The 23,735-nt window shown below is 30.1% G+C and overlaps 1 protein-coding gene across 1 annotated transcript; it reads left to right on the top strand.

The window, feature by feature from the left end:
• The first annotated feature begins 479 nt into the window (after positions 1–479).
• Positions 480–11,479, top strand: LOC119677374 (attractin-like protein 1). The gene is made up of 9 exons (XM_038088689.1): positions 480–1,338; positions 6,685–6,915; positions 6,987–7,144; positions 7,209–7,356; positions 7,424–8,395; positions 8,464–10,297; positions 10,361–10,447; positions 10,542–10,623; positions 10,680–11,479. Exons 1-9 carry the CDS (start codon positions 986–988, stop codon positions 10,832–10,834), a joined length of 4,020 nt encoding a protein of 1,339 aa, XP_037944617.1. The 5' UTR covers positions 480–985; the 3' UTR covers positions 10,835–11,479.
• Positions 11,480–23,735: the final 12,256 nt, after the last annotated feature.

Genomic DNA, 23,735 nt, shown 5'->3' with positions numbered 1-23,735 from the left:
TATTTAGTAAAAATAAGGTTGTCATTCTTTTTACGGGAAAACTAAGAATAAAACAACAGACACGTGTAATATCAAAAACACAAAATTGAATAATTATTTCTTGCTTAAATAAATAAATAAAGAATTAAATTAAGTAGGATAAGCTTACGAAGTTAAATAAATTGACATTTCCTAGGAATTTTTTGCACTCCACTTATTTACCAATTTATCTCATAAAAGTGTGCGAGTTTGTGCAAATTGATGATGAAATTTGTGAAATTTATTTATATATTTATTAAACATTTTATAAAATTTTCACAATGGTAATATCTAGTTTTACCTAATTTATCCTACTTGAAATTCTGGTAAATACTAACATTCGCTGCCATACCGATATAATTTACTATTTCCCACGATTTACCATCAATTTACTTGAACTCGCACATGGCCTCAATATACCAATTTGATATAATATATGAAAATAAATTTTTAAGTAGAACCAAAGAATTCTTTCAGTGTATTTCCGCACACACAAATAAACATTAACTTCGAGCTGCTGTCAAAATGAATTGACAGTAGGCAACTTAGCGTGGTGGCATCACCACACAAATGCAGCGACGTTTGTTGAGAAAATTTGTGCTCAGCTGGAGAAGGAAAATTTAATTTGCAAATATTTCGTTAAAATTGTTTAATTTAACAACATTAAAAATAAAAAAAATGATTATGAAAAATTACTAAAATAAATATGAATTAGTTTTTAAGTATAAGATAAGATTTGTGTAAAAGTGTGTGATAGCAAATAAATATAAGTGCGGAATCAGTGAAAACGCAAAGAAAGCAGGAAAAATACATACGCAAAAGGAAAACGAAAATATTTTTAAAAAAAATTAAATAAAATTTATTTGGTAAAAAATATAATCAATAATTTATTATGAAAGATGTAAAATTCAATGAAAGAAAAAAGGAAAAATCAATTTTTTAAAACCCAAACAATATATTTGCAAAAATGTGTGTGGAACACACGACGCAAAAGGCGACAAAAAGAAATTATTATGGTGCCACAACCGCAGTAGTTTCACTGTCAACACACGCGTCTTCCTCTTGCTTAATACATTGCTGCAGCGCTAGCACACAGCGTACGCCCACATTTAATGCAAAATATAGGCGGAAATGTCTATCGTTGCTGGTGTTATTAATATTTAATGGCTGCTTCAGTAATCTGCGTCGCACCACAGCCTATAACTGTACAGCACATGACGGACATTGTCAAAACGATGGCCAGTGTCAAGAAGATGGACAGTGCTTATGTGCAGATGGTTGGCAGGGACCAGACTGCCAATTCTGTGGTGGCAAAGTATTGTAAGTATTGCTACAAAGTCAAAATCAAATCCAAGCATAATAGTATTTAAAAATCTGAACCAAATTCATAATTTTTAAAGAAAAAATTTTAAGTTAAATGCTAATATCACCTTTTGTATGGAAACTGGTTAAAACAAACAGTTGCCTGCTAATTGTGTCAACAAACGGTTAACTCTGATATCTTCTGGTTGAATTGTGCGCTCTGAAGCAGATTACGCTTGCTCTTCTCTTCTGGCCGTTTTCGTTTTCTTCCAACTTGTTTTTAATGCACGAGCTTAAATTATTCAACTGTTTACATTGTTTTGATTAACTAATTCAACTGATACCAACTTGTACGTATTAAATTTATAAATATTTTTGTGTTTTGTATTTTATTAAAATACTTAATACTTAAAATATACATCATAGTTTATATTTAAAACCTACACAAAAATTTTAATTGAATTACACTGCAAATGTGTAATTGGCAAAGTTAATGGTTGGTTACACAAGTGACCTTTCTCAATACCAATTAGGCATAAAACTGGAATATAGAACGTACCGTCATTTGTTAGAAATAAACAGATAGCGCCAGGACTGGAGAGTACGGTGGATGCAGAAGTATGTCCCGTCGATTTAGGCGATTTCAAAGTATCTTTCACCGGTTTTGCTGAGTAAGACGGCAAAATGTCGTGGAACAAAAATACTTTCTTATGTTTTTGGTCCATTCTGGTCGTCTTTCGTTCATAGTACACAATTCCGCTCTGGTCGCACCAGACATAAAGCATGGTGGTTTCGTCAAAGCGATTGTGTTGTACTACCGGCTATAAGGAGCACCGTCACTAACTAAAATCCACAATTTTTTCCGCTTCGGGTTTTCAAAATAAAACCATTTTTGTCAGCAGTCACAATTTAATACAAAAATTATTTCCTTTCGTCACGTTAAAGGAGCATTTATACCCTTTGGGAACTTATTTATCCAGTTTATTGATCTTTTCCACATTGCTCGTAACGACTGCTGATTGTTTCTTATGACTATTTAATATTTTTGTCAATTGCTGTTGAGTTTTAGTTGGGTCATCATCCAATAACTCCTACAATTGCTTGTCTTGGCAGTTTTATGATCTGCCAAAGCGACACTATCTCGCACATAAAAATCAACACTTTTAAGTTGTCAAAATCATGTCTCACATATTCTAATCGATGGAGAATTTTCACCATATGCTTCTACCAGCAAATGATAACTACCAACAGTCTTTTTCTTTTGATAATAAGCCTTTTCGGTGGCTCGCAAGTACGGCAAAAAACAGGAAATTGCTGGCCTATACTGGCCGAAATGTACGCAAAACAGAAACACTATTTTCTCTACCTCGGCCAGTATTAGTACACACATCGGCCTATAAAAAAAGTGTTACCAACGCAATAAGCGAACTATTGATCACTGAAGAATGAAACAAATATGATCGATTTTGGCGAACTCAACTTATATTTTTCGTAGTTTAATTAATTAACAAACATAATGACATATGTCACCAATTAATACGCTGCGTACTCTTTGCTAGTGCCATCTGTTATTTAAACCGGAAGAAACTTATAAATACACTTGGTATTAACTTTGTTTTTTAGCATTGTTAATACTATTAAAGTCTCAAAAATGATAGTTTTATAAACAGTTTATTGCATTCAGTTCTTTTAATCCAATACGCTTTTTTACATGACCCGTAGTTGGGATAAAGTTATTAGTCGAACTTATATTAATTAATTTTATCTACTATATTGTTTTTATTATGATTGATAAAATATTTTGATTAATATATTTATTTCCTTACATGTGCTACAGTGTGTTATACGTTGCAATTTACCATCTTACCACATATACCTTTATTTCAATGCATCATCGGGTTAATGTCTTATCTGCATTTACGGCTACATCGCTCTATTATAAAAAATCCACAATTCATGCTTCCATGCATACATGCTTCATTTAAAGCTAAAAGCAGAAGTGGAAATACAACAAATTTTACACCAGACTACGTGTAATTCTATCTTTAATCATGTGGTATCTACAACTTAGTTTGTTATTATCAATAATATAATAAAAATATATTTATACTCCTGTATTAAGATATCATATTGACATAAAGTATTACACTTGTATATCATAAAACTTTTACTCGCTGCTGCTCCATAGAAACACTGACTTTTTGCATGTTTACTGATAATAGACACACATCAATACATGTAAATCTGAATTTATTCTAATTAATTCTTTAAAGCTCTTGAAAGTTGAATTCCTCGATTAAATTATAACTTTCTACGATTGAGTCATACCTCTTGATAATTTCGAAATAAATTACCTTATTATTGTTTAAATATAACTTTTCAAATTTGATAAGAATTTTGTTTAGTTTATTGCAGATAGTTTTTTTTATAGATACTTATATTGTTAATATGTGCAATTTGTTATTAAGTATTTATGGTTAAAAATTTCCATTTATAAATATTTGCAAAATGTTCAAAGATTCATATCTTGTAATAATAATAAAATCTATTAGTACTTAATGTGAAATAATGCACGGCATTTGTGTTCAAATCTCACAAAGGTCTAGTTGTGAATATTGTTGGTAATGTAACCAAACCCATTTAAGTGGCTAGATTGACTAGATCTAGTTGACTTTAATTTAAATCTCACTTATCCCCAATCCATTTATACTCCTACATAGTCCCCTTCCCTCTCACACTAGCATAACCTATACACATCCTAACCCATGTATACGTCTTTGTAATTCCCTTGTTATCTGCTTTCTAGATTCTTGCGGACTATAACATCAACAACAACAATCAAGCAGATAACATGAAAGGAATTAATGAAATGTACACATAGGTTAAGATGCGCCTTAGTAGATATATGCTTAGTAGTTCTATCTCAGTAAGATACCTTCAATGTCGCTAAGAAACAATGTGTTTATGTATGACCTACCGCCTTCCAGAATAATCTAACATTATCTAATGTGAAATAAATTTATTGAATTTGCGTTTTATTTGCGTAAACTTCAGTTGTCTTGGCTTTAACTCAATTCAGAAAATAGCCTTTTTTTATAAAATTAAGGAATAATTTGACAGTCTGATTGACTACTTTTCTTTGAAATATATTTTAAACTGTTTCTAATTCCCTATCAATTTTTAGAGAAAGAGTTTTTAATTACTAAATTGAAAAATTTATTTATTTTATATACATTATTAATCGTCTTTTGCTTCTTGCCATATATTTATTTATAGCAACTCAATGGTGTAAGGTGTAAGGTGCAACAGAACTTATATGAATGCGAGGATGAAATAGGTTAAAGCACAAAAGAAATATTTATATTATAAACAGGTGTATTTATTTTATCTTTTTTCGACCAAGATAACATAATTTATTTAGCTGATACAGCATGAAAATCATAAATATCTTATATCACAAAAAAACAGAGTGCATTATCTATTGCTTAATTTGCTACGAAAACAAAAATCATATGAAAATTTACCAAACCCTTCCGCTGCTCTGCAGAATGCTCGTGTATATTTCTTAGTACCAGTTATATTATTTGGTATTAATTAACTATGAACTTGCTACATTATTCGGAGACTAAATAAAATATTATCAGATAGTGCAAGGTCTGAGCTATACGGTGGATGTATAAAAATTTCGTAACCCAGTTCCATTAAATAATTCCGACTCACTGAAGATGTTAGTGTCCTGGTATTATCATGATAGAACTAAAGTTCTTTTCTGTATGCTAGTTTTAGTCGCTTTCCGTTAGTTGCTTCGTTCAAGCCGTTGAGTTGTGAACAGTAGAGCACCGTTTAACCGTTTAATCACAGTGGAATGAATCATAATATATAATTCCAATCCAATCCCACCAAATTCTTAACATAACCTTCTTTGTCGTCAATTTAGTTTTTGTAGTCGTTTGTAGATTGTTACCATCCTATGACTATAATCGGTTGCGTTAACTATACCCGTTGTCACTTATGGCATTTTGGTCACTTAAATTCCATTGTCTTAACGTAAGTGATATCCAAACATCGAGCGTCATATAAATTATATCAACTTCATATGGTTTATGTTTAGTGCCTCAGCTGTCTCCTGACAGTTTTCGTTTTGATCTTACTTCACCAATTGCAAAACTTCATCGACTGCTTTAGAGTCTGCCCGACCAGAATGAGGTGCATTTTTGACTTCCGAGATGACAGAGCAAACTACTCCTGAGTCCGGCTTGCACTCACAGCATTCTCGCCTTAAACGGTTCAGATTTTTCGGCATGTTTTTGCAGCAACTTCAAATGTTTTTAGTAATAAAACGTTGCATAGCGTATTTCTTCAGATATTTCACTCATTTTTAAATCAATATAACATTTTATACTTTTATATACTTTAATAGACAGACAACTTAATAGTTATTGTCTCAAATAATCTACTTAATCTATCTATTTTATGTACTCTGTATAAGGATCATTGTGTTATAAAAGCATATCTGTAATAGTGATAAATTAATAAACTCTTACTTACTTACTTACATTTTATACTAAGAGGAATTACACAACTGCCTTGACAGAAAATGTAGCTTAAAATATCACCGTGCGTTTGACATAATCGGTTTAATATTGCCAAATGTATGGATACAAACGCCATCTAGTGATAAAGAACGGCTGATGCTTTTTATTTTATATGGGTATATATAACTCTTTTTCTATTGATTATAAATTATAAATGTTCAGGTGATGTCTCAATATTGGAAACATGATCCAAACAATATCATCAACATTTCAAAAAGCTACTTTTTATGATTTTGAACCAACAAATTTATGATCATATTTGGTCTTAAACAATATCAAATACTCTATAATACCTTCTGTGTAACCAAATTAACTAAATATTATAATTACTTAAAAAGCAGATGTTGTAAACTAATATCTCTTACCTTAGACATAGGTGGAATTGACAGCCATTCTAATAGACTTTTAAATTCCAAACAAAATGCAAAAAGCAAAAAAACAAAAAGTGAAATTAAATATATTTAAATCCGGTATAATATTTTCTCAATAATCACTGAAAGTAATAAAATATAAACAATTTATTGGTGAAAAAGTCAAGCTAACAAATCGAAAACAAACTTTTTGCAGCGAAGCGATGCATTCATCGTAAGCATTTGCCGTTCTGGCTGAAGTGCCATGCGGCGCCTCATGCGGAACTATAAATCAATTTGCATAAGGAAAATAATGGGTCTTGCATTTAATATCACGTTTCGTACAAAAATAATCTTAAATACAATAATTGCTTAACATTTATTTATTTATTTGTTTTTCTGTCGTTGTTTGTTTTCAGAATGCATAATCCAGTCGGTACTATACACGATGGTTGGGGTAATTATTCAGTAAGTGTTAAATGCAGTTGGCTTATAGATCCACGTCACTCGCACTCCAGCCATAGACAAAGTACGGATCCGCCACCCACGATACGTATGCATTTGCATGAATTTGCTACAGAATGTGGATGGGATCATTTGTATATATACGATGGAGATAGTGTGGATTCTCCATTATTGGCTGTATTCAGGTATTTATAAAATTAATTTAAATAATTTTAGTAAGTTGTTTTTTAATATTCTTTGTTTTCAACAACTTTAGCGGACTGATGTATAGGGGTAATTTTTCAATACGGAGTGTGCCTGAAGTAATTGCACGCTCGGGTACAGCGCTTTTGCATTTTTTTAGTGATGATGCCTATAATATGTCGGGTTTTAATTTATCGTACAAAGTAAATGGTTGTCCAACAAGTTCCGAAGGTAAATTCTAAATTTTTTTACGTTATGACATTTAATAATTTTATACTCATTTCATTTTTATCAGCTTTAAATTGTTCTGGGCATGGAAAGTGCGTGGATGGCACTTGCATCTGTGATCCGTTATATCGGGGTGAAGCTTGTAATACAGCGGTATGTCCAAACAATTGTTCAGAAGACAAAGACCAGGGAGAATGCAAAATTGAAGAAGAAAGGTTCGTATTGGTTTTCATTAATTATTAAAATTAAAATTTAAATTTTAAAATTTATTTTATTTTTAAGGTGCATTTGTAAGAAAGAATTTGGTGGCAATGATTGTAGTCAGTTAAAAGCAACCGGCGTTTGGTCAACAATACATCCCAAACAGTCAACATCACCGCAAGGAACAGCTTCACATGGAGCGGCTGTTTGGCGAGATACACTGCATATAATTGGTGGTGAATCTTATGTTCCTGGTGAACTCATGACTACATACGATTTTAACGGTAACGTTTGGGAAACTTTGCATGTAAAAGAGGCTAGCAGTGCACCCGAAAAACGTTATGCAGTTTCTACTGTTATGTATGGGGATAAAATATTCATATACGGTGGTGTAGTAAAAAATAAAGGCATAACGAATGAATTGTGGGCTTTTGATGCATCTGCAAAAACGTGGGAAAACATAACTGTGAAAACGGATGCATGCAATTTAACATCGACACCGTATACAATGTGTGGTCCCTTACGTGTAGCGGGACATACGGCAACCTTGGTGCCAGGTTTTGGTGATAAAAATAATTATCAATACATGATTGTTATCTTTGGTCATTCACCACAGTATGGTTATCTCAATACGGTGCAAGAATTTAATTTCGGCACACGTGAATGGAAAATCGTTGAAACTAATGGTTATGTGGTTAAAGGCGGATTCGGTCACAGTGCTGCTTATGATTTATTAACAGAAAAAGTATACGTGTATGGTGGTATAGTGTCTGAGAGCGAAGCCAGCCAGGTCTTAAGCACAAAGTTATATGCTTATGAACCATCTACACGTACCTGGACACTTTTATCAGCAGCACCAAGTGCTAGACTCTTACACACAGCAAATTTTATAAATGAAGGCCTTATGATGGTATTTGGCGGTAACACGCATAACGACACATCTCAAAGCTATGGCGCAAAATGCTACAGTCAGGACTTGTTAGTTTATGACGTTTTTTGTGATTCCTGGCATATGCATGATATGCCCGCTCACCTCCAAGCGGATTTGGCAAGGTAAGTTTAATAATAAAAAAATTGATTACATATAAAGAAGCATACTAAGTAGCTGTAAATATTATTAGGTTTGGTCATAGCTCAGCTGTGTTTGAGCAATCACTCTACATATATGGTGGTTTTAACGGACAACTACTTAATGATATGTTGCGCTATACTCCAGGTGATTGCAACTATTACACAAAACAAGAGAAGTGTACAAATGCGCGTCCAGGTATTAAATGCATCTGGGATGTGCAGAAGATGCTTTGCATTGCTATTAATCAAGTACCGCGCTCAGCCATATATGGTCGCGACCAATATGAGTATGTTGCGTGTCCCCCTAAAAGTCGCATAACAATGACTTCGGAATTGCTTAGTGATGTGTCACGCTGTCGGGAGCTTACCAATTGCCAATCATGTCTATCCAATACATTCGGTTGTACTTATTGCGGTAATGGTATTTGTAGCAAGGCGCGATGTCGTGAAACATCTTTAGCTTCAACTGTATCATATGATACTCCTGCACAACATCAACAGTTAACACCTTCTTATACATCGCCCTTAATGACTGTTAAACGTTTAGACAAATGTCCACATTCTGAAGACTTTCTTATTAGTTCTATCTGCGAGCAACTACATAGCTGTCATGCTTGTTCAGCAAATCTCGCTTGCAATTGGGAACCTGAACATAATCGTTGTAGGCCGACAAATTCGCATGTTAATCGTACAGTTGAAGAAATTATTTGTCCACCGCCATGCGCTTCTCTAAAAACTTGCCACAACTGTACCGAAGAAGATTGCATATGGTGTCAGAATGAACAGCGTTGCGTTGATCGTAATGCGTATACTGCGAGTTTTCCATATGGGCAATGTCGTGAGTGGACAACACATGCCTCTAAGTGCCGATCCATGCCAGCTGGTATAACTACTACAGCACTCTCTAGTGCACAGTGTGGTTTTTATAATAGTTGTGCTCAGTGTTTAGATGATCCGGCATGTGGCTGGTGTGATGATGGTTCTAACACTGGTCTTGGAAAGTGTATAGTTGGTGGTGCTTTAGCACCTTATGATAAAACGGAATGTCCACATAAACATTGGCATTTTACGTCTTGTCCACCATGCAACTGTAATGGACATTCGCACTGTAGTGATCATATACATTGTGAGCAACCGTGCTCAAATTTGACTTATGGCAATCATTGCGATAAGTGTCGTAACGGTTATTGGGGTAATCCCATAAATGGTGGCCAATGTCAAAAATGTGAGTGCAATAACCAAGGCGAGTATTGTCATCCAGATACAGGAAAATGTTATTGTAATACGAAGGGTATAGTAGGTGATCATTGCGAGAAATGTGATTCACAAAATCATTACCATGGTGATCCATTGAAATCGTCCTGTTACTATGAATTGACTATTGATTATCAATTTACTTTTAATTTATCTAAAAAAGAGGATCGTCATTTTACACAAATTAATTTTCGAAACTCACCTGTAAAACCAGAAGTTGATGCTGATTTCACGATTACATGTAGTGTGCCGGCTAAAATGGATATATCTGTGAAGCGAGTCGGTGCACCTGAAAAACTAATTTTTGTTGGCATTAACTGTTCTACATTCCGACATCGTTTCCCGAAAACAGAATACGCATTTGGACATTCACTCGATGACAACAGCTCTTTGACGACATTTTATGTATTTGTGCACGACTTCCAGCCACCCATATGGATACAAATTGCATTTTCCCAATACCCTAAATTGAATTTACAACAATTTTTCATTACATTCTCTACTTGTTTTCTGCTATTGCTGCTGATGGCAGCGATATTGTGGAAAATCAAACAGAAATATGATATGTTTAGAAGGAGACAACGTTTATTTGTAGAAATGGAGCAAATGGCTAGTCGTCCATTCTCACAGGTTAAAAATTTTTACATTTTTTATACGTATTTTTATTTAATATTATTAATTTTATTATTGTAGGTATTGGTAGAGATAGAAAATCGGGAAACCATTGATTTAACTCAAACGATGGAGGGCGTAACGCATATGTCGAAAAAGCGTAAAAAAGTAAATAATCATTTATATACATATTTAATTATAATATATATATGATATTGATTTTTATGTCATTATTAAAATGTTTTTAAAACTTTTTATTTAGGATTGCCCAAGTCCAATTGCTTTAGAACCCTGCAGTGGTAACCGCGCGGCTGTGCTGTCTTTATTAGTGCGTTTACCGACAGGTAGGATAAAGAGTATTTACTTTAACAATGCAATAATTTAAAAATAACTTTTTAAGGTGGTTTACAACATGCACCCGCTGGTCAATCAGCCGGTTTGGCTGTTGCTAGTGCGTTAGTCACATTAGGAAACCCCAGGCGACCATCTATTGAGCATCCGAAAGAAACAAAATCCAAACGAAAACAAAGTCAGCACCCTGATAGTTGTACATAATAATTAACTTTAATTAAGTTAAAAATATATTGTTAATATTAAATAATTTAAAAGAAAAGCTGTAAACAAAAACATTATACACTGCATACACAAAGACAGTAAGTTTAACAAATGCATGCGTTTATAATCAAAGAAATAATTTCTTATACAAAGTTTATGACAAATGTAAATTTTATAAAGTTTCATTTATAAATATTATGTATACATTATGCTCTTGATAATTTGGACAATAATGTTCCAAGAGTTGCCCGGATTGACAAAAAATTTTGATACTTACTAATAATGTAATAAATTACCATATACTATAGTATAAAGATGGTGATATCTCGTGAGTGATAATTTATGCAAGATATCTTGTACATGTATAACATATATGACAAAATGAACTTTCCAGTTCATACCATATACCATATATAAACAGCTAAGAGAGAAAACAATTTAAAAATATTATTCGTATAGAAATAAGAAATACGAGAATTAAGTTAAAGAAAGAAGTACAAAGTTTTGGGTCTGAAATATTAAAGTAAGTTTACCTGGATTACAAATTATAAATGAACATTACGCCTGAATACCGCGAAGTTCGGATTATCGAGAGCATACTGTATATATATATAATATTTATTTATAATAATATAGTTATATAATATATATAAAAATATTTATATATATATAACATAAAAATATTTATATATGTAATATAAAAATATTATAATTAATATATAGGAGTATTTATATATATAATATAAATATTTATATTTATAATATATAAATACATTTATATATATATCTAACGAATTAAACTTTGATAAATGTATTTGCAATAGCTATAACACATTAATGAATTTTATCTTATATTTAACGTTTCTTTATAAGTATATATAAATAAGAATAAACGGAATGTATAGAAATCGTGAAATAAAAACTATATTCAATGCAAAACAAAAAAGAAAAAAAAAACAAAAAAGGCAACTAATTTTATTTTGTATAATTATGAAATGATTATCTTGTTATAATATATAAATTGACTGTTCTGAAGATAAGTGTTCATTATAAAGTGTTAAGAATTATTTTACAAATTTATTTTCTTACTTTATGATTTGGAAAAAGCTTTATATACTTTAAAAACTTTATTTTCTAAAAATGTTTTGAGTATTATTTATTATCAGAAAAAAAACTAATTGCAATATTTTATAGTACATTTTTATATTTAAATACTTCCTGTTTTTAATTTAGTTAAATTTTTTTATGTTGTTTTGTTTTGTGTTAAATTTGTTTATATAATGCATAATAAATTTTGAAATAAATATCGTGTGAATGTATAATATAATAATAAAATTTATATAGAAATATACAATTTTTTAATATATAAAAATTAATTTAATAAATAAATAACATATGAACAAAATAGAAATAGATACATTTTTTTAAAAATTTTTATTAAATTAATATTTTGAAAATTTCAATATTTTGAAATCCTAATGTTTATATACATTTAAGGTTTCTTAACAATGTAAAGCTTTTATTATACGAGAATATATATTAAAAAATTCAGAGCAACACAATACGTACGTAATTTATTATACACCGAACATAGAAGAAACTGTATAAAGTTTTCGGATTCTACAAAAATTGCACGATTTTTTATTTATTTTTGCATTGAACACGCTCAATAAACGAAATTTAATAGTATTTAGCAGAAGATATTAACGTAGTTCTCCGAATATAATTTAGTAAATTTTGCCGATATATAATAAATATATTTTTAAATAAAAAATTAACAAAAATCAATTAAAAAAAAAAAGAAAAAATACAATGGGAAATCAAAATGTTTTTTAATAAAAATTGATATATACATAATACGTATTTAATCGTATAAAAAAAAAGTTAAAATTTGAAGCAGCTATTTGCAGCTAATTGTATATTTTATTTAAATTGTAAATGTAAAAAGTTTAATAATATTACAATAATTTATAGTATATATTATGCATTGATCGATAAGTTTATTAGTAAGCCTTTAAAAATTGTTTAACATATAAACAAGGTATTTTTTAAGATAAAACATATTTAAATTATATAAAATTAATGCATATGTTTGGATAAAAGACGTTTACTTTGCAAATGATTATTTTTTTATTGTTTTTACAATTTATGTTTACGTGTTTTGTTTTTATGTTATTTTAATTTTTTATATTTTGTACAATAATATAAATATAAAAAAGACTTGTTTGTTCTCCTAGAGTAGAGTCTTCTTAATTATAGTTTAAAATAATTTTTAATCAATAAAAAAATGAATAAAATTATAGATATAGATTATACTTGTATTTATTCTTCTTCTTCTTCTTAGACTGCCTACTCAAACTGAGTGTTTGAGTGTGGAAATAAACTTTCCACTTATTTTTCAGTTTAAGTCTTCAATACTACAAATTTTTCTTTAATAATACTTATAACTTATCATAAAAGGTAATATTTAACTTTTAATATTCGATTTCATCATTTTACATTAAAGTACAGTCTGAACAGCATTCACGATATGTTATTTACTATCTCTGTGCAAAGGTCTCTCGTATTTATTAAATAATATTATTTAGTACCACTAAATTTTGTGTACTAAAAATTTTAAAAAAGTTTAGCTTTATTTGGACTGCGCTGATTTCCTTAACGCTTATGAAAACCTTTTACAGTGCAAGCTTGAGTAATATAATGAAGATAGCCATTCGGCAGAAGGTATTCATGCCGAAAAGTCAGGTATTACCTTTAGCAGGAAGTCCAGAAGTTGCAAGTACAAAAAAGAAACAACTAAAATGCTTTCAATGTAATTACTAAGGCATTTCAGGATGTAAGTCTGTAAGATAAATCGTAACAAGTGCAGATGTTGTACAATAGAAGAGGAAAAAGAAACAACTGAAAATTTAAAAAAAAGAAAACCTTAAAAGTTAAACATTTTCGACAATGAAAATATACGCCTTGCCTGGCGGATACGCTAGAGAAAATCTCAAATAAACATGTAAGGTAACCAAAACGCGCTCATACACTACTTGGATGGAAGAGAATAATCTACCCATCCCACAATCGATTCTTACTCCTAACTAGTTCCCTCCCCACTTATACTAAAAATTTCAATCCACTTCCTAGCCCATGTATTTGCATCTCTTTGTAACTCCTTTGTATGTATCCTTTGCAAACTGCTTTATAGATCTTTGCCAGCTATAAGAATAAGTGAATAGTCTGCTGTCACTAAAACTAAACAATCAGAAGAAAGTAAATTTAAGATTACTATAGGTTACTACAGTAAGATCACTTAGAACTGTTTATGGATTATGCTGTCGTATGAAAATCAGAGATGAAAAACGGTGTTTTTATAAAAAAGAGGGAAACTTATCAAATTGTGTATGCGAATTAAAAATAATTATGAATTAAAAATGTATTAGGACTTATTAAATTAATATGCAAAGGAAATCCAATATTAATAACATAAGACAATTTTGCTTAGGAATAGTAAAAGATAGGAATTGGAATAGATATGAATGGCACCATTAAAGGACCGGTTAAAAACTGAAAAGTCTATAATATGATATAAACTTATTACTTCCAAAACATTCATGGCCCAGCAAGCAGGAAACTGTCACAGTTCGTAAGTTCATAGGCGTAAATTTGTAAGGCAAACATTTTCTACTAATTACCAGAGAACCAGATTAACTTTGTGATACCGTTTAAATAATGTAATAATGGGACGCTATTGACAACTAATGAACTCGTTTACAGAGTAGACACACAGCCTTTAATAAGGCCACAAAAACGTGGACCGAGTCATCAAGATATTAACCAGTCTAACTTAATACTTATAATATATATTATCTAAATCAGGATTCATTACTTTCACAATATAATTTCAAAAATCTTCTAACATATATGCTTTGAAACACTATATTCTGCTATGGAACCCTAAATTACAACAAAAAATAAAGCCAAAAAAAATAATACAAAAATTAACAAAATTTTAAAAGCAAACAGACAACCACAGTTGCAGCGACTTTGTGTGAGGAGAGCTAAACACTTAAAATATGAAAGAAAGAACTTTCACTCTCGAAATCATAATTCGAAAAAAATAGACTTGTGAAGAAAGAAGAGGTATTTATCTGTAGATAATCTACAAAAAAGAAAAATTAAAAAACAAAGAAGAAAGGCAGCAGCTGGTAGCTGGTGAGGCAAGAGAAATATTGTGTTGGTATCTGCTGTGTGGGGTCGTCAGATATTAACGATTTTAGGGTTCGTCGTAGTAAAAAGTAAAAATCCATGAATTTCCACATAAAAAAGGGAAAAAGACAAACCTATTAACAGCTAAAAATAACTTTAACAAATATAGGTGAACTCAAACCGGAAGTGGCACGAAATACGGTTAACATTTTTTTATCTTTTTTTGTGGTTTTTTATGCAAACTTTTTTGGATTATTAAAAACTCGTTTCAACCGAATTAAAATGAGCATTATTTGCTTTTCATTGTTAAATATTTAAACAAAACATTTTAATGCCAGAAAAGTTTATAATTGGCCTTTAGTAATGTTAAGTACCACGAGGTAAGCAATACGTTATGTTGCCGGGTTTCATTTGGGTTTATTTGGGCTTAATGCCTTACATGATTGATGAGTGAAGTATGACGTATACAGAAGAATTATTCATTCATATAATTCAATTAATTTGAAGTGTATTTGGAATTTCAAGACCTTGTGTTCTATGATTAGTGCAATGGAGTTCACGATGTTGTTGATTATTAATTTAGAAGGTTTAGTACAAATAGTAATAATGTTTAAATTAAATACTTATTATTAATGTTTTTTTATACATACTAGAATTATAATGTAATTAAAAATAAATATATATTGTACAATTATATACAAAACAACCTGCTGAACAAATTTGATATTTAAACTATCAATTTATAACTGATCAATAAATATCACGTGTTGATAAATAAAAAATATATGAGATATTTGAAAATTTTATAACCTAAATTTGATTGGTTACTTCATTCCATTACACCTATTTAAGGAAAAAGCAATTGGTCTCAAGCGAAGGTCTAGCAATTTTTACCGGATCACAAAAAATGTGAGGCATTTAGAATACTATTGTAGGGATATTACTAATAACGGAGTGCAAGAAACTCTTCTATGAGTTTTTAGTAACAAATCATCTAGACGAAATAGTATATCAAACAGGAATAACGGCTACACCAGAAGTATTATGGTAGCATAGGTTTAACAGATATTTAGAATATGCATCATTCTCAAATCTTTGAAAAAACTAAAGATTTATGCTTAAAGCATCATATTCGCCACAACAACCCAGATTATATAAACTTAACTTACCTATTGTTAAAAACTATAGACAAAATCTTAAAATTCATTATTTGACTCCAAACATATGGATTTTACTAAACTGACCAGTACGTCTTCTAAAAGAGTAAATCTACTGTAAGTCTCTTGAGAAAAGAAATGGTAGAAAAACGAAAAAGTAAGCGGTCAAAGTACTAAACATAAGGAGTGCATTTAGCTCGAACATTCTAAAGACTAAGAGTAGCAGAATACTTACAAAAAAAATTGTCTAATTATTAGGATAATAAGATGTTGTCCTATGACAGAGATTACAAATTAACGGCAACAGCTTCCCAAGAATTGATACTGGAATCTAGGTTCTGAGATACTCTTTGTGACGGTGTACTTAGGGTTAATCTTTCCAAAGAGATAACAATAGTCGAATGTGTTCCATTTTTTTCCTTGGAAGATGTTACAACGAAAAAGGTATTTAAAGCGGTAGTTGCAGAAAAAGGTGTTTTCGGTGGAGTGATCAAGTCTTAACTGGACTCGATGTACGAGACTGGAGAAGACACAGCAGAGGAGATATGCAGCATCAAGCCGAAACCCACTAACAGATTTCAATGCCGATTCAGTAGTATGACTGCTTAAAACCTAGACTTAAAGATAAATCTTTCCAAACAGATAACTATAATCGCAGACATGGTAATTGCTTGAAATCCAGACTAAATACAGACTTTGTTCAATGAATTTTTACTGTTCAATACTGACTCATAATAGGTAAGCTGAAATTGATCGCTCAACAAACGGATGTATTACTAGATATAACGGAAGGTCAGAGTCTATTAACTTAGAAGCGTTGTTGCTACTTAAAGAAACGTTAGATGATTTATATATAACATCTAAACCATAAAAAACGTACTTTACGGTATCTATAGTGCAATAAGATGGCATTCAAGAAACATCTCAATAGATGAGTATGAAGCTCAATTTTCTTTCGTCTGTAAGCAGCTCGGTTATTTTATATACATAAGCAATTTCGGCGGATACAAGCCCCACATGGTACATAAAGGTTGTGATAGTGGTATATTGATTAAAAAATGTAAGGGCAGGGGTATGCATATCACATGGTACCATAAGATACCGTAAGCCTTATAGTTTACTATTTTTAATATAAATATTTGTGCATTAATAATACCAACAAACCTATGGCTGTTTTGAGAGGAATGCATAGATAGCGCATTATAACACAGTGGCAATAACTATGGAACAGCTTGAACAAATGTCAATGATCATTTTCACTAAATATTTATTTGAATACTTAAATATTTTATAGGTATTTCTCTTTTATAAACTTTTTAGTATTAGATTTAAATATATTATTAAATATATAAATTTCATTAATAAAAAAAATTTTTATTAAAAAAAAAAATTTTACTGTCCAAAAAATTTTATTGTAAAGTTGAGTGTTTTTGTTTGACTCCACGACTTTACCGCTTTGTGTATCTTTGGAAATCATGCAACTGTCCAAAAGTATCTTGTGTACTTGTACATTTAATAAAATTATCCAAAACAAAAACATGTGCAGCTGAAAAACTTAATTAAAGCGTTTCCCATACAATTTGCGATCGAATTTTTAATGCCACACATTTTACAAGTAAAGTAACCCAAAAAAACAATTTAAAAAAAATTCATATGCACTCAAGCACAGAATGCATAACCCAAAAACAAAACCAAAAAACAAAAAAAAAAAACAAAAATACACTAACAAAAAATATGCTCCATAAATAAACAACAGAAATAAACAACACAGAAGCAACGAATTTCGAAAGTGCATAAAATGTAAAATGCCCAAAATTTAGTCAAAAATAAAGAGTAAAAACCCAAAATATAACATAAGTGCGTCATAAATAACATTAACTACACTGCTCTGCAATGCTGCTGCTGCCGCCCGGTCTCCCCACCCCACACGCTCCACTCGCTCTACACCTCAACAAATGTTTTGTAAGCCTTCGCATAGCCAAACTTTACCAAACTTACAATGAACGCTGGCATTTAGTTGACTTTAAGCCAGCACACAAAACGGTACAAAAACGGTGCTTAACGCTTATACTCGTACGCAGTGAACGCTGAGTGAATCTGAAGTTTTACACTACATTGCCACTATTGAGGCGCAAGCATTACGAACCAACGAACGAACTTGTTCGAATCGAACCAAATTTCTTCGCACACTTGCAACTTGGAACACTCGTGCGACTTATTAGAAAAGCTTTGGCTTTTTTAGTCTTTCAACGAAACTACGACGCGCTTGTACAAGTGAGAGTTTGTCTCTTAAGTCTTTTGTTCATGTTATCGCCGAGGCGGTTGTTGGGTGTTGTTAAGTTTATTAAACGAAAAGAAAATTGAAGTGAAAATTTTTGCATAGCTTTGCAAAGGAAAAGTGAAGTGAAATTGTGAAATTAAAAATACGAAATAAAATTTTTGGCATTTTAATACATTAAGAAATATAAAATTTATTGATTAATCATCATTTGTTTTAATAAATCAATTAAAATAACTGAAGAAACTGAAATATTTGATTGTGTATACTTTCGATTATTGGATTATTTTCATTTATTGGATATAAATTCAAAGGTATTGATTTCAAAATATATTATTTATATCTTTTTTTTATTGAAAATAAATTTAAGTATATTTGGAATTGATTTTCTATAATACGTTTATGTATATATATTTACTATATCGAAAATGCTTCTATATATATTTAAAATTACAATGAAATTTTTAATTGAACATTATAAAAACTGTGAACGTAATAAAATGTTTTTACTATCTATTTATATGTCTTTATTATATTTTTTATATTATTAATTTATAAATTCTTTTTACGACCAATATACAATTAGTTTTTTAGATTTGTTACTGGGCTTAGGTCGTTTATTTAACACATAAATTTATAAAAATGAAGATGGTTCAAAATATCTGTAATATAAATAATTTTGTATAAAAATTAAAATATAACTAAATATTAAACACAGTTTAAAAAGTTTTGTTTTTTATTTTATTTAAAAAAACATTTTTATAAATTTATATGTTACCTAAACGACCCAAGCCCAGTAACAAATATAAAAAATTATTATTAACCTATATATAAAATAAAAAAAAAAATACGTATTTTATTTTAAAAAATAGTTTTTATATTCATATGCATAATTTTAAAATAATTATTTTATTTTTATTTTATTTATTAATACACCTTATTTAATAAAAAGTTATCGTCTAAAACATATACATTCTAATTTTAATTTAAATTCTGTAGTTACAAATACTCCGCTCCGAAAAAAAAGGATTTAAAAACCATTCATTTATAGCTTCTAAATCCACTTCATATTCACATTTTGCCATTTGGGAGGTTTCACTGCATATATAGGTTCACTAGATTTAGATTATTACCTAAATCAATTTGTTGTATGTAGGGACTAAAACCTAAGTATATTAAGATACTATGTTAACTAGTTATTAACCATATATACTATTCCAGTCTAAGGATTTTATATCTTCTCAAATGTTAAAAATCGAGTCGCATAGACAAAATGAGACAAGTAACTCTTCCTCAGAAATTTATACTTTATTACTGGAAAATGTGTTTAATCTAATTATGATCTAATTAAGTACTTAAACAAATAATTTGTTGTATCCAGTTGTTATTTTTAAAAAGACAAAGTGAGAAGATTAAAACGTCTCATTTTTAAATGATTCCGAATACAATCAATATTTATTAAAAAATTTGTCAGGCTTATGGGCTTCCAGGGGAGTCCATTGTTCTTATTGTTCATGAAGATGTCACTCAAAGGCACCTCAAATCCTTAATTAGCTTGAAATTAATCTTCGATTTTAATGTGCGAGATTTATGAATCAAGGTTTTTAATCCAAACATTGATGAGATTACTTATCAAAAACAGCTGAATCAACTCTTTTCATTGAAATTCTGAAACGATAAAACTTAGTTTTTTTTTCATACTAATTGAATTGCATACTTTCATTGCTTTATATCCATTATCCTTCATAATTTTTCTTCTGCTCTTTATCTTTGTCCCTTAATCGGCTTAAGTTGAGCTAAGTTTCGTTCAGCATTTCAAATGAACGCTGGAGTCGCTCTCGTTTACGGATTTCGTAAAATTATACTGTTAGATGAGTTCACGCTTCAATAATTTTTTTTTCTAGGTTAACTAAATTTCGAACAATCACAAAAAAATTGATTAGAAGTTAAAATTACTTTCTGGTAGAGACAACATTACAAGTTCTCAAACGGATCCAGGTTGTTAAGACGTTAGCGCTGTGCAAAATAATATATCCATAATATATATCTTGCCAGTAATTTTTGCTTTCTAAGAAGAAAGGTTTTTTGTTAGCTATAAAGTTAGTTAATAATATTCCTCATATTATTTAATGGTTATTATAACAAGGTTTCACCAACTTACTATCATACATTCTTAAGTCACGATGTCTTTCAACTGCAAGCGTCACTTCCCCCTCCAATTCTGCGTTTTATAATCAATCAAAGCAGTTCGTATTTTTTATGTTTCAGATCAATGTCTTCTTTCTGCTTTCCATTATTTTTTTAAGCAGATAGTACCGTTCTTTTTTCAAAACCACATCTACCTTCAATTCTGGTTTTTGTAATCAATTTAAGCAGACTGTACTCTTCTGGGTGCCTTAAATTATGACCAAAATACCGTTCTTTTTTCAGAACCACATCTGCCTTCAATTCTGCTTTTTGTGATCAATTTAAGCAGACTGTACTCTTCTGGGTGGCTTAAAGTATGACCGAAATATTTCAACTGTGGCACATTTCATCTTCACTATTTGAAGATCTTGATTCTATTTATCGACGCAAGAGACATCATATACGTTTGTGTATTATAATGTGATGTAAAAAAAACGATTCATCCCAAAATCCTTATCGTAAGTTATAACGACTACTTCCGCGACCAAAGGAATCTTTTTACTTTCACAGAAGATGTTCTTATCTTCTCAATTTAAACGCCAGTTTATTTAGGATGATACCATTGTACATTGAGCTGGATAAGTATATTTATCGACTCTTACTATATTTGAACCTTTTGCCAATAATGTTGTCTCTTTAATATGCATTTTGTTTACTACTATAAACTATATTTTATTACAATTTAAGTTCAAGTTGTATTCTCATCTCTTTCTAACAACAGTCTCTAAAACATTCTGCAAGCCATGATTCGTACCTGTATCTGTTGTAGACTACACTAATCCTATTACTTTTTTTTGAACTTTATGTTTACAGAAATTTTGTTGTTCAGTTATTATTGATCTTTGAAAAACTTTTAAGTAAATTGACTTAAACACTTTGTTTACCGCATATGGGTACCGCATGTGAAGACCTTCATGAATAAATTTTTTTTAACGAATTTTCTATTCATTTTGTTATTCACTTCAGATTCCCAATGAATTTTTTTGTAGATAATTGAATTAAACTTTCAATGTGACCATCGTCAAACTGCTAATTAATTATGAAGATTCAAAACTTAAAATAATACATATAGAAGGCTTAAAAGTATTTAGCTTAGACCTTTCATTTCATAAAAGACTAGCGGAGAAACTTGAAATTTTAACTAAAAATTTCACTTAAATTGGAAATTAAGAAAAAAACAAAAGAAAAAATGAGGCATTGCGCAGTTTGGGAGTTTGTATAATTCCATGAGAATTGATTTTTATTTTGACGCAGCATCGCACTTGATTGGTGATTGCTACACTTGGACAGACCGAACTGAAAATTTCATGATGATTCATTATGTTGACGACCTTAAAATATATCAAAATTTCACAAACTCTATGTAATTTGTATCTGCAGCTTTTGATGTCTGTATTGTCGTTTGCATATCTTAAAAGAAATGACAAATTTATATATACGCATATTTACATACATATATATTATATATATATGTATATAAAATTTATTAATTCAAATATCTTTGATATAAATTTTTTGAGTAATGCTTAATGCTTCGATTTGAGGTGATGTTTTGCATGCGTTCTTCAGAACCAAGCAAAGCTAGAAAAAGCCACTGGTTTAAGATATACATTCTAACCTATTTGGGTTACTGCAGAAAGAGAGGTAATTAGGAGCATATGTAAGTGTAAGTTTTTTTTTATACTTAACACTGAAGTCATGTTTTTTATTAGCACCCATGGCTACGCGGCTGTTATGGTTTATGTTGCTATTAGTATTTCTTTTTTTTTTTTGCTATCGCCAAGGTTTTTGGAATAGGTCAACTAAAATGAGGTTAGTTTGAAGTGAAGTGAAGTTTTCACTGGGCGGTTAACAAAAAACTTCAGTACGAAAAACTATTAAAAAAGTTTTAATTTCTTTTTTGTTCAAATTCTACAATTAAAGTTATTGCATTCACTCCTAAAGCATTTAACTTTATTACAGCGGCAAAAAATAGAAAACTATTAGAAATTTTTGAATTTTTTTATCTTAACTTATCTACTTTGTGTAGATAAGTTTTGTATTTTTTTTTATATTTTTTTAATATTAATTGCTTAATTAATTTGGTATTGTTAATAAAATAGCTAAAATCTTGATAAATATTCAATTAGTTTTTGAGTAACACACTTAACCACTTCTCACTTATAAACTGGCACTCGGACAAAAGTCAAGCAGATTTCACCAATATCTCAATTTGCTATTGTAACCGCCTAAGCCAACTGAAGCTTCTCAGCTTCCTCTTCAGTTGAAGTGAAGTCAATCGTATTTCGTAAAAATTTTCGACATAATTGCTTTATTTTATCAACTCATATATGACTTATCTTAAAATTGTTTAATTCACTTTTGGGTTAATTTGTCATGACCCTGCTTTGCATTAAAAAACTGCAAATTGCTTTTGTTAAATGAGATTATAAAATAAAAAACATTTCCGAAGTTATTGGAGTATTCAGTTTAATGAAACGGAAAAGGTTATGGGTTTTAGTATACTTTTTTTAAAAATTATGCAACTTGAATTTATTTAATAACCCATGAACCCAAATGGGTTGGTTGTATGCCCTAATTTGTTAAAGTTATCTTTTGCAAGGCTGCTAAGGTAATTGGTAATGAAACTCTAATCGACAATGGGAATTTTATGGGAATAGGTCGATAATCATATGTACATACGGTTCAGACAGAAACATACTTATAAAAGAAAAAAACTTAAAAAACCTAAAAATTATTACGAAATAATTAATTTTCCATATTTTCAAAATCTAAAATGGCAATCTTATATTGCCATATTGCCATACCTTCACAAATATCCACCTGTTTCAATAACAAATGTGTAAGCTTTATGAAGCCCTAATCTGCTAAACTGAAAAGAAATTAACGGTTTATGTGGATAGAACCAACAACAACAAAATATTTATTTCATCATATTTTTCATTATCTCATATTGAGAGGTACCTTTAATAAATTTTATCATTATTTGGTTAAACTTGAATTTATTTTCAATGTCTAACTTAATTAGTAAATGATCTTGATGATAGTTTAAATGATCTTGATCTTGAATTTGATGATTTTTTAA

The sequence above is a fragment of the Teleopsis dalmanni genome, chromosome 2, assembly GCF_002237135.1.
Source record: "Teleopsis dalmanni isolate 2A chromosome 2, ASM223713v2, whole genome shotgun sequence".
NCBI classification, from domain to species: Eukaryota; Metazoa; Arthropoda; class Insecta; order Diptera; family Diopsidae; genus Teleopsis; species Teleopsis dalmanni.
Note: the sequence above shows the minus strand (reverse complement) of the source record. Positions and strands in the feature narration are given on the sequence as shown.